The following is a 12,367-nucleotide window of genomic DNA, read 5'->3' as shown; positions in this document are numbered from 1 at the left end:
CATGGAAGAATGATACACAGAGAAATTAATGGCATTATATTTAGTAACAGACAAGTTAAAGAATATGAAAATTTTGATGTGACTGAAGGACTATTATATTCTGGAAGAGACCATTCCTTTTCTTACCAACTGGAAAAATTATTTCTGTGGCTTACTCTTACCCATTCAATAAACCTCCTGTGTGCTTCACAAGTCCGAAGGGTAAACAGTTTGCTCATAATTCATGCCTTTTTCGTGGCAATGGCATTACAGTGTGACTGTAATGATTTTGTTTATGAGGTGACATCCTTGTTAGTCTTAGGTTTCTTAGGGTGTTGGGTGGGTTGTTAGGATATTGCGGGTTATTTTTGGAGGGGGTCTGGGTCTTGTTGTTGATTTTGTTCTTGTTTTATTTTGTGGTGGTTTGCGTGGCTTTTTCTGGAGGGCAGTGCTTGTCTTGTAACTTGAGCACAGATGTGGGACTTGAGCAGACAGTGACAGTTCTGCAGGAAGTCCTGGTATTCTGTGATGATACAGTTTGAGTAGTGTTTTGGCAGCTACTGCCACCCCATGGTTTTCCATATTGGATGAATGCTGCAGAGCTTTAATATGTTGCATTTCTCCAGAAACCTCTTTTAGGTCAGAGAGAAGACAATAAATACTGACTTTGTCTTACTCCCTCCTTCTCTAAATCCCCTTTCCAGAAAAATCCCGTCTGCAAAGAAAATCTAGTATGGCTTGAGTGGGCATAGGTGGCATAAGGATGGCAGAGTCCTTTCCACTGTATTTACAACTATGTAATTGAATATTAATTTTGGTTCCCAGGGTTTTCACTAATTGATTATATCTGTTTTGGCAGGGTATATTTCGCCCTTTTTTTTAGGAACCTCAAAATGTAAATCTGGAGAAAGCTTCTGAAACCCATTTCTTAAAGTTGCTGCTGCTTTGGGAATCTGAGTTTACATCATGGATACCACATAGAGACAGATCTGGGTTAAAGCAATCTGGTCTAAACAGAGTGTCCTCTGAGCATTGCTTTCAGCAGAGCTTTGCCCTCCAGATGCCAGCAAGTGCCCAGCCGAAGGCTCTGATGCAGAAAGTTTCAGACACCATTATTCCACTCATTTCCCTGTGTCAGGCCAGGGAATACCCTTGGTGTGAAGGAATATTTTTTTTTTTCTTTTGAGGAAGCGGCAAGAGGGATTACCTCCCACGCTCTATATCTTATCTTTGGGGCTGGAAGCTTCTTTCCCTTTGACTAACCCAACTGAAACCTAAAATCAGTGCAGGCTGTAGAAATTAACTCAGCTGGCTTGTGGGCAGACACACTGGACTCACTCATGTATTATAGTGCATAGGCATTTGTTTCCCTGATATATTACTGAGGACTCTCAACTTCCATACCCTCCCCCCCGCCTCCCCCGTCCCCCACTCCCAACCTCAGACCTATTAAGTTTACGAAGCATGAGAGAGCACCCACTGCTCTTTATCTGTTTTTTTCCAGCTGATATGAAAGTTGGATCCCCTCTCCTTGAGACAGACTCCCTGTCCCCCCGCTGCCGGCTCGCACCGGAGCTGGCTCTGGGGGCTCCCCCAAGCCGGTGCGCTCCCCGTCGCCGCGGTCAGCTGGCACCCTGCGCATTCCCTGCCCCGCACGCCGGGGCTGTGCGGGTGCTCTACGACCCTCTCCTGAGGGCTGAGCAGCTCCTCTCCGCAGTCACCTGTAGCTAGCGCTGCTTTTCCTGCATTCCTCCGAAAAACAGCTATTCTCAGCCCCGATCCCTTCCCGCGTGTTTTACTTAAGGAACCAAATGTCCAGGTGCCAGGAGCGGAGGTGATGTTGCCTCTCTCGTAAAGATGCGGTCTTTCCGTTCCGTGTCACCTCCCTGCGCCCCACAGGGGTGGAAGCAGGGGCCCGGGGGGTGTGGAGGGCTGGCTGCGCTGCCCTTGCCCCCGCCCCGGGGAGGAGCTTCGGCCCCAAATGAGGTGCGATTTCACCTTTGGGTTCGTCTTCCTGGAGCGGTGCTGGAATTACGGCCGTCCCGGTCCCCGAGGCGCCCCGATTCGCTGCTCATGGCTCTGCGCTCCGCCGGCGGTCCCCTCTCCCAGCCCCGACGTGGAACGGCTGCATCCTCCCTGTAAAATGAGGGGAGCGGGATCTCCGCGCGGGCAGCGGGAGCTGCTGTTGCGCCTGCCGGAGTTGAGCATGGAGGGAGCTAAAACAGCCACCTGAACGCGGAGAAGCACCCGAACCACAACAAGTAGTCTCGCCTGGCAGGGCGGCACGGAGAGCGGCTGGGGCCGGAGCCCACCCGGGAAGAGAAGCCGCCGTCGCTCCTCCGGCCAAGGTAACGGCGGGGCGGCGGGAGGGACCCGCGGGGCTGGCGGCGCTGATCCCACCTGCCCTTCCCCGAGATGCGCGCTCGCCTTCGTGATTTGTCTGAGAAAGTAGCGAGCCGAGCTCCGCACAGACAGCCTCTCCCGAGGTTTGCCTGCTGCCTGCGCTTATGGAGTGCTTGGTATTTCTTCCCAAAAAGCAACCCCTTCCTCCCTCCTGAGGTGGGGGCGGGGGAAGAGGAAAATAGCTAAGCCTTCTTTTTTTCCCCCCTCCTTAAGCTGTTAGGACAATAAAAGATAGATGCCCATTAAATAATTAACCGCACACTTTCTGTTCCATCAGCTCGGTTCACGCAGCCCCGCGAGGGAGAAGGGGGTGGTGACGGTGGCGGATCCGTACGCGGGAGAAGCAGCGGCAGTGCCATTTCGGTAGCCTGCTTCCAGGGGAAGCGGGAGAGAGCCCGGAGCAGTGCCCAGGGCGGGCAGGCGGCAGAGCCCTCCGCGGAGGAGCGTGGGGAGCTGCCCGGCGGTGGGTGGCGGGGCTGGCCGGCAGGGCTCTCCCGGAATGCGAGTCGGCGGGAGATTTTGGGGATGGAGGGTTCTGGGGCAGGTCGCGAAGGCGGGGAATAGCCCCCCCTACGTGGTACCTGGGGGGTTTCTCCTCTATTTTTTCTTTTTGCGTTTAAGGCAGAAGCTCGTCTCCCGCGGACCTGCCGGCTACCGGCTGCCCCCCGCCCAGCGACCGGCGCCCCCACCCACTCTCCGCCGCCGCCTCCCGCGCTCTCCCCAGTCATGTCCCACCCGGAGCGATGGGGAAGCTCGAGGACAACGAGAGGGTGATCCTCAACGTGGGGGGCACGCGGCACGAGACCTACCGCAGCACCCTGAAGACTCTGCCGGGGACCCGCTTGGCTCTGCTCGCCTGCGAGTCCCAGAGCGAGTCCCCGGGCGGCGAGGAGCCGCCACCGCCGGCCCCCAACCCGCCGCCGCCACCGGCGGGCGGCTGCCCGGAGCCCGGCAGCGGCTGCAGCCCCCGGGGCAGCGGCGGCACCAGCGAGTTTTTCTTCGACCGACACCCAGGAGTCTTTGCCTATGTGCTCAACTACTATCGCACCGGCAAGCTGCACTGCCCCGCCGACGTCTGCGGGCCCCTCTTCGAGGAAGAGCTGGCATTTTGGGGCATCGACGAGACCGACGTGGAGCCCTGCTGCTGGATGACCTACCGCCAGCACCGTGACGCCGAGGAGGCCCTCGACATCTTCGAGGCACCCGATCTTCTGACGGGCGAGCCGCCCCCCGACGGCGACGACGACGACCTGGCCGCCAAGAGACTGGGCATCGAGGACGTGGGGGCGGCCGCCGAGGGCAAGGGCGGGCGCTGGCGGCGGCTGCAGCCCCGTGTCTGGGCGCTCTTCGAGGATCCCTACTCCTCTCGAGCCGCCAGGGTAAGCGCCGCCGGCCGGCGCTCCCGCCCGGGGGCTGGGGAGGTCGGGAGGCTGCTGGGGTCCCCTGGAGGGGGAGGCAGGCAAGTGGGGCATCAAGGGGAAGCTCGCCCTGCTCGGGCTGTGAGTGCAGAATGATGCTTTTGGTGGGCCACTGCATAGGTGAGGATGTGGTGCTTTTCTTCTCCACGTCTGCAGGCAGTGTTGGGGAGCATGGCGGTGCCTCTCTACCAGCATCTTCCCCATGGGAGTGCACACGGGGTGAGGTGGGAGCTGTGCCCTGTGGAGCCTGCGAGGGAGCCACGGTCACCCCCTGGGCTGGATGGGGCTGTGGAGGTGTACTCACTTGGGGCCTGTTGGTGTGTGGGTGTGAACAGGAACAGCCCCAAGGTGCCCTCATCGTCCCTGAGCACCTGCGTGAAGGGGCCAGGGCAGCTGGCCTGAGGTCTCGGGTTTGAGGTAAGGGGGTGACAGCGACACGGGAGGGTGACCTCAACCCTTTCTCAACTTTGCACTGGTAGGTAATCCTGGTTCAACAAAGTTAAGTGTGACAGGGGGTCACCCTGGCTCTACCTCCATTGATTTCTCAGGGTGACCATCACTGGCTCTGTGACTTGAGGATATGGGGTTGAGACAGTAAGTGATCATACTGACTTTCTGTTATTTAGATAGACGTTTTACATTTTGATGCTGACTACTTCCTACTTGTATGATTTGGATTTTAGTTCTGTCTTTTAGTTGCTGTTGTCAGGGAGGATGCAGATTTGCTGTCTAACTTGCTTTGGACCAAACAAATGGTTGTAATTCCTTTGAAAGAAATATGCAGTGGGTCTCAAATTTAACATCAAGAAAAGCAACAACCAGGAAATCCTCCCTGGAATACCAGACAAAGAACTTGAAATTGGAAATGTTTGATTATAAAATAGTAATAAGTGTTTTGCAGCATATTTATCAGGATTCCCAGAGCTAAGCCTCATCCTACAGAAAGTGCAGTTGTAGTGGGTGTCATCTCCTGGTCAGTTCCACTGATTTCACTGGCAGTCTCACAGATGTGCACATAAATGTGTGGTTTAGTGACTTACGGAATTGTGACCCCATGGCATGATGCAGTTTTCTGGCAGCTCATCCTATGAGCTTAGTGAGGTAAGTTAAACAGAAGGTAAAAGTCCTTGCAGCTATTACTATCACTTGCTAAGTTCCAGTGTTATGTTTTTGAAGGTTGCTCACCAATGTTTTCTCTTGACAACTGGCTCCAGCTGATTCTTAAAATATGTCTTTAATAAAGGATGGGTTCTGAAGAAAAGCTACTAGAAGTGTCTATCTGTGCTCATCAGTGGCATACCCACATTTCTCGCATCTTCATTGTCTGAATCCTAAAGAAAATTTGGCTGTCAGTTACCTGGCAAAACTGTAGTGTGTGTGATGATTGCCCTGCAGGTTGTCTTTCACCCAGTGTTTTGTGGGAAGCTGCTGACAGTGTCAAAACTGCAGCTTTTACGATAGAGGATCTTTCTGCTCAACTTTGCTGGAGAACTGAGAAGTACGGAGTAAATACTGAATGGAAGATACCAGGAGAAACAGGAAGATAGGTATGCTGATTGTAGTTGTGTCCTGGAGTTATATCTGGGTTTTCGGTCCCAGACTTTGGCAGAACTGTAGGCACTCGCTTTCCAAATTTCCCATTTATACTAGATCATCCTGAACTGTCAGTGGCTTGGGTGAAGATATATCAAGTTTGCAAAATGAATACTGTAATTCACACTATAATAGAAAATTGCAATATGGCAGTTTTTTATACAAAAAATTGCAAAATGGCAAGATAGAGTATTTACCTTTTTATAACTTAAAAACTGGTTTAAAACATTTTTGATTTCAACCCCAGGCAGCCAGACTAAGGTGGTGTCAGAACCATAATAACAGAATCTAAATCAGTGTTTTCATTTTCTCAAGGCTGCTACTCTGTGCTTGGTCTTTCAGGTAGAGAGACAACTTTGAGAATTTCTGCAAGTTTTAAAGCTGAATATGTATTTAAGGACTTGCATGCACTTAGTAAGCATTCTTGAACACAGTAATTTAAGGTGATGGTAACCTTAGTTTGGAACTGAGACATTACTGTCAATTCAACATTTTTCCACACCTGAAAAAAACCCCACACTATTTTCTGAGTATTCTGGCAAATACCCTCTTGTTTTATGTCAGCTGATATGATGACTAACTCTAAAAACATTCGAGTGAAATCCTGGCCTCACTAAAATCAAGACAAAACTCTGTGAACATCAATCTTTATCTCATAGTGTTAGGTACTGACTCATACACCACTTAGATTATGGTGAGGCTGCTTAGTGGTAAACTTTCATGGGAACTGTGATAATTGGTTTTATTTTTTTAGCTTTAATGTCTGATTTAAGTTCAACAGTGTCTTTTTCAGGAGATATGATGGTGATAAAAATGGGATATTTTCTATTAATGAAATGGTACTTAATATTTGTGATTTTCTTTATCCTAAACTGTGATCTCTAAAAATAGAAATTTATAGAAATTCAAATATAAGTTGCCATGGTAACCTCTTCAGGGATAGTGCATGCAAAAGATTATTCTAGCAAGACCATCCAGTGATGTTATATAAATAGTGGAACTAGTTTATTGACAAGAAGGTTTACTTTATTGGCAATTCTAAAAAAAAAATTCAACTTTTAGTGCATGCAGTTTGATATGCAGATAGTGGCATCTACTAAACATGGAGTTTGTAAATATAAAATGTAATCCATGTACATATGATTGCTTTGAAACCTGCCACACTTCTCTTTGTTTCCCAAGTTTAGGAGTTAGATCTGAATGTTATTTCTGTTTTCATTGTATTGTTTCTGATTTCACAGACTGTGAAATGAAATTAAAGAGTGCAGTGGTAGTCCTTTCACTCCAGTCTTAATAGACTGATCATTCACAAAAGGCTATGTGACAGAATGCTGTTATATAGATATGGAAAGCTACTGCCATAAGATACTGTCATAGGAGGAGAAGTGCTGGGCAACTAAATCTTTCTGTGCATTGGTTTAAACATCTCTGAAACAGACACCTGATCCTTATCTGACTCAAATGTGTACTGTTAGTTTTGCTAGTTAATACCTGTAAGTGATTTTGGTGTCCTTTGATGACTCAGAAGTGCCAGCTTTAGTAAAAATGCAAAGATAAATCCAAATAGTTTGTAAGGAAGTACAAGAGGCAACATTAAGCACTGAGTTTAAAAGAGTGTCTGCAGATGTCCAGCAGGAACTAGAAAGTCAGTGCTTGTCTCAGATCTCATATTTCAAAGTAAGACCTTTTTACTTTTGAATAATATGTGAAACATGATGCTGTTTCAAGAAGTAATTAGTATTTGTCACTGATTTTTCTAAAGGATTATGTGTTACTCCTATACTTAGTTGAGGAATGCAACAACGATCATGGGATTCACCAAGTTCGTAGGTATATATCCTTGACTCTTTGAGAAGACTGTAAATCTGTTCGTGGATAAGAAGACAGCACCTGCTAAGTTGGGTGGTTCAGTAGTGCAGGAGTCAGCATGGCCAGTGTACTCAGGCTGGCACTGCCATTGGCAGCAGCTGAAGGCAAGTTACACAACCCCTTTGCTATATGGTCTTTATCTCTGGGAAAGATCCTTAATTACTTGGTTTACAAGGGAAATATAAAACCTAATCATCAAGTATTTGTCGAGTTTTGTGTAAGTAAGTATTCACTGCAATGCAAATAAACCCACAAAAGCCTCGAAGTCCAGGCATCGAGATACGTACTTTTCAAGTGTTCTTAAAAATACTGATACTGCTTCATTGTGACGCGAGGAGCTGAATTTGAGCAATGGGCAGTGTTGTTGGAGGGAAGTACGAAGTTCCCATATACTGCTTTACGTGACGCTAAATTGCCAGAGATTCTTTCGGTGTCCTGTAGCAGCTTTTCCAGCTTTGAATGTTCAGTGAGGTGAAGAATCAGATGAAATGAGTGAGATGGGAGAGGGGAAAAATATAATTTTATAGACCCCCTTTGAAAGGCTAAAGGTGCAGAAATTATATTGGAGAAAATTCTTATCAAAGATAACTTATGTGTTTCTTTGGTGGCTTGCTTACCTTTATGTTTTCTCCAGGTGCCTAGATACCTTTTTTGATGCGTGTCAAGAAAGCCTTGTTTTAGGAAGCCTACCATGCACTATGGTGAATGACTAAAGTGAGTTATATTTTTAGGGCTTTGCCTGTTCTGATGCAAGACAGGTTTTATTTTTGGTGGAAACAACACTGCTGCAATAATCTGAAATACTGTGAATGGAGTTGTGAAGATACATTAATCTCAGAATATATGTTTGTAGATTAATAGGGAATAGCAAAGGTATTGCTTTCTTAAGTAACAGGAATACTTTCTAATATATGTGGAAGTCTTTGTCTTTTATTCAACAAGGAAAGCAGGCACACTTTAGATTTTACTATTTAATTATTAGGTAGGCAGACATCTTCCGTCTGAAAATGATACAAAGAAAATAGCAAAGGCTGATACAGAAACTGCAAGGAAGGTGTTGCTTTTGCCATTTTGGTAATCAAAGCACTGAATTTATTTGTAAGCAGGAAAATAGTCCATTAGATTAAATTGGTGAAAACCAGTCATTCTGCCTGAAGCATTTAGCCTATGGGAGCTGTCATTTTTAGAGACATGAAAAGATGTGTTCTTGATGACAAAAATCATAATGCATCACTGTTACAGATATTCATACACTCTGTAGCTTCATGTGTACATGGGCTGACTAAATCACATAAGTAGTTTTTATTAATTTACTTCTGGCATACTGGCTTTTACAAGTCCTAATTGGAAATACTGTGTTAATATATGATGTATATAATGTAAACTACCGTGATCTACGTGAAGTATAGATGGTCTGTGATGGTAATGACATCAATGAGGTAAAATCAGCAAGATTTCTGCCTTCCGAACTTACGCCTCTTCCTCTACAGCTGTTCTGCCTGATGCTGCTGGTGTTTCCATGGAAACAAGCCAGCTCCTGGCTTCCTCTTCCCATTGAAAACAGCCTTCTCGTTGTCACTTATTCATCTGGGAAAAGGATTTTGTCATGACTCTGACATAAATGCCACAGATTATCTGTCTTATCGTTTCAGAAATAGATGCTGTTAGGCATCTGCACGTGTCTACAGCCAGGTTTGTATTTCAATGGCTATAAAATAGTTTGGTTAATGGACTTAGACTGAATTTGCTTTGGTGTAACTGGAAGTGGAAATAAGCTTACTATACACAGCCCAAGGTGATAACAATGTGAGAAGTATTCTTGATTGAGAAATCTGGCAGACCAAGTTCTCTTCCTTGATGCAGTTAATATAGAATGTGGTATCTGTCATGATTGTTTACAGTGGTAAAATTCTTACATGTTTTACTTTGAGAAGGAGAATTTATCTTCAAATTGATTAAGATGGTGGTGGGAAGAATAGCTGAAGTCTTTGGATGAATATTGTATAGGTTTTAGTGCTACCATCAGGTGAGGTATCATGTTATTATGTATGTCATGTGATGCATTCAGGATATGAAAAAAGTGATGCAAGTAAACTAGTATTTTCAAGATCCTTTTATTCTTAAGGTATCTGGTACTTAGTCCAAAGTAAATGTGTCAATCAATATCCTGTGAAGAGATCAACATTTTTGTTTGTTGTGGTGAATTTGGGTTGAGTCATAATCAAAGAAGTTCAGAACTCAAATTCCAAATCCTTGATCAGTATCCTGTACTGTAGGAACTTTTGAGATATTTTAAGAGAAGTTCGTGTAAAACTTGCCCGTCTTTTTCTCCCTCAGTGATCAGTGGCTCAAAGTGAGTGTTCTCTTTGTATGAAGTTGCCTTGCAGTTGAGGCATAAGATGAGAGAAGAGAAAAGGCATCCCTCTATAAATTTTTAATATTTTAATAATCTTTTATAAAAGCGCTGTCCAGGAGTTTTAAGATGGTAGAAACAAGTTCTTCTCATTATCAAGTGCTGCTTTCAGCTGTGTTCATTTCTCCAGAGACGACCCCTGCTTGTTCTATGCTTCAAACTCTTGGCTCATCTTGGGGAAACAGGGTTTCCTTCAGCCACAACTGCAAAGAAAGAGTTTATGCTCTCTGTATCTAGCACCCAATGGGGATAGTATGCTCCCTTTAATTCTCTTTACTGAATGCTTCTTTATACCTCACTTCTGGCTGCATGGTTTACATAAACTTACTGATTCACTGTAGAAGCTTGCGGGGATTTGTGCAGGTCGTTTGTCTTGTTTTGTGTTTTTTGTTGTTGTTGTTTTGTTTTGTTTTTCCATTGTGGGTAAAGTAGTTAGGCAAATGGGTATGGTAACCATATGATAACCATTCCATAGGTATGGAATATCAGTTATTGTTTTACTTAGTATTTCTTATACTAATACAGTTCCTTTACACACATTCTTTCACAAGTACACACCTTTCCAATATAAATTAGTAATTCCATAGGAATAAAAACTTCTTTTTAAAGAAATGCTAAGCAAAGCTATTAAAGAACTTTATATGGAGAGGAAATAGGAGAACTACATCCACTCTTACTTACATGTATTCTTATTTCTGAAGAGCCGTTTCCCTGGTGCAAGGGCTGAAACAAGAGAATATTTCACAAAGCAGAAATAATTTAAAGTGGTAAACAAAGTACTCAGTTGGGCTAAGGTGCAAGGACACAGTAATATAAATTTAGCTTGGTAACATTTATCAACATGATAACAGGAATTTAAGTTGTAGTGACAACGTGGTACGTTTTTTCCCCGATACTGACATACATGGGTATATGTTGATATAACTAAATGATAATTTTGTCAGAGTGCTGTAGGAATAGCTGTAGAGAATGAACATGAAATCACACGGCTTTGTGGTTTGTTTTTTTTTGTTCCACTAATGTGTTTAATTAACATCTCTGTTGATACTTTATGATGACTAAAGCACTTTTGAAGAAAAAACTCCAGTTCCATCTGTTAATCACTAGTGTTAAAAATAGAATGCCATCTAATCACATGAAATACAATTTCCTGTGATTTGTGATTTGCTTTACAGATTTCTTTACTGAAGTGGTGGTTTGAAGCTTAAAAATCAAATTATTCCATTTCGTATTATAATAACGTGTTGTTATTCCCCCTGCTGCCCTTAAGTTGAAAATTCTGAGATGTTGCTGTGATTTTGGCCTTTTTACCAGTACACTAATTATCCCAGTGATGTAATAATTCAGTCCTTTTTTATTACAGACAACCTTTTGTAGTTTTCTTAATGTTTCTAGGTAAACCTTAGATATCATTTTGTCTTTGATATATTCCTGCAAAATGATGTAAACAGAGAACAGTCACTTAGCCTAGTGCAGAATAGTGTGGTAAAGTTCATTAATATGCATTAAATACACACAATATCATCTAGGCTTATTTCTGAAACAAGTATAGTTTCTTAAGTGTTTACATTTTCATTATTGTATAGCACACAATATTATATTTTTTACTGTACCTAGACTTTGTAAAAGTGTAGGTATCCCTTGAAGTTCATGCGTTTGGTTTGGATAATTTGTAGAGTACTAGCTATATAACAGTAAGCTTCTTTTTAATTGTTGAATATTTATCCCAAGAGAAGTAATTTTTCTCTAGGAATTACTTCTACTGTGCTAATATGCCTACTTTGATAAAAGCATAAGGCTACTCCCATACTATGGGTTTTAGAGAAACAGAAATCAGATTCTGAAGCTCAACTAATGGCTGAGAAAATTGCGTTGAAGAAGGTGAAATTCAGTAGAGTGAGACTGCTGCAGAACAGTGCTGTGAACTGCTGGGTACTTGTTGTTGCAATAATGAGGAGGACAGGCTGAATTCCAGTATGAATTTGCAAAGGGACTTCACTGGTGCTGCCCCAGCACTGGGTGAGAGAGCTTAACCAGCCCCAATAGCATCCTGCTGGTGGGTGCTGTTAAGTAGAGGGGAAGAATAATGTCTTCTAATAATATTTCTGTTGTAATTTCTCAGATCATAAACATTCACAAAATATGTTAAACTTTTATATGCTGTGCGTTACACTATAAGATTGAGGGTAATCAAGTATGTAATAAATAATATTTGAAAAAGCCTGTGCAAATTTTTCATTTCTTTAAAGTAGAGATAAAAAGCATTACAGGACAATATAAAGATGTTTATAAAGTGTACAAATGCCTGTGTAGAAACTTCTTTTAGTTCTCAGACAATATCAAAGGAGATGACCTCATTAGCCCTTATTTTTATATAGGTATTAAAACATTCTCTTTAGTTTTCAAGCAAACAATATTCTTCACTGGCATTTGGCAAACTTCTACTAATATGAATGGCAATTATTTTTAATATTTGGTTTCAGGAGTATCTTCATTTTCACAGGATAATTGTTAGGATCTGAAAGAGTTAACTTAGATTTTTTTTTTTTTTTTAATATCATCCCAAGTGTTACATAGGTTTTTTTAATGACAGGAATTTTTCAGAATTCTAAATTTAATCTAGATGTGGTTTGGAGAAGAACCTTGTTTGTCTTTCTGATTTCTGGTCACATTTGAGAAAGGAATTTTCTTG

General features: G+C 43.6%; 1 protein-coding gene across 10 annotated transcripts in view; it reads left to right on the top strand.

The window, feature by feature from the left end:
* The first annotated feature begins 2,007 nt into the window (after positions 1–2,007).
* The window catches only part of KCNC2 (potassium voltage-gated channel subfamily C member 2), a 109,101-nt gene continuing 98,741 nt past the window's right edge, over positions 2,008–12,367 (top strand). For 7 of the 10 annotated variants that reach the window (XR_007630004.1, XM_050324452.1, XM_050324453.1 and 4 more), the window contains exons 1-2: positions 2,010–2,327; positions 3,004–3,761. Coding sequence is in view for 9 of the 10 variants with exons in the window: in XM_050324452.1 (XP_050180409.1) it covers positions 3,126–3,761 (636 nt within the window). In the remaining variant the exon portion in view is untranslated. Of the gene's footprint in view, positions 2,328–3,003; positions 3,762–12,367 lie in introns of all 10 variants that reach the window. The other 3 variants (XM_050324451.1, XM_050324454.1, XM_050324446.1) reach the window with 3 other exon arrangements.

The sequence above is a fragment of the Myiozetetes cayanensis genome, unplaced genomic scaffold (genome assembly GCF_022539395.1).
Source record: "Myiozetetes cayanensis isolate MyiCay16 unplaced genomic scaffold, myiCay2020 scf3, whole genome shotgun sequence".
NCBI classification, from domain to species: Eukaryota; Metazoa; Chordata; class Aves; order Passeriformes; family Tyrannidae; genus Myiozetetes; species Myiozetetes cayanensis.
Note: the sequence above shows the minus strand (reverse complement) of the source record. Positions and strands in the feature narration are given on the sequence as shown.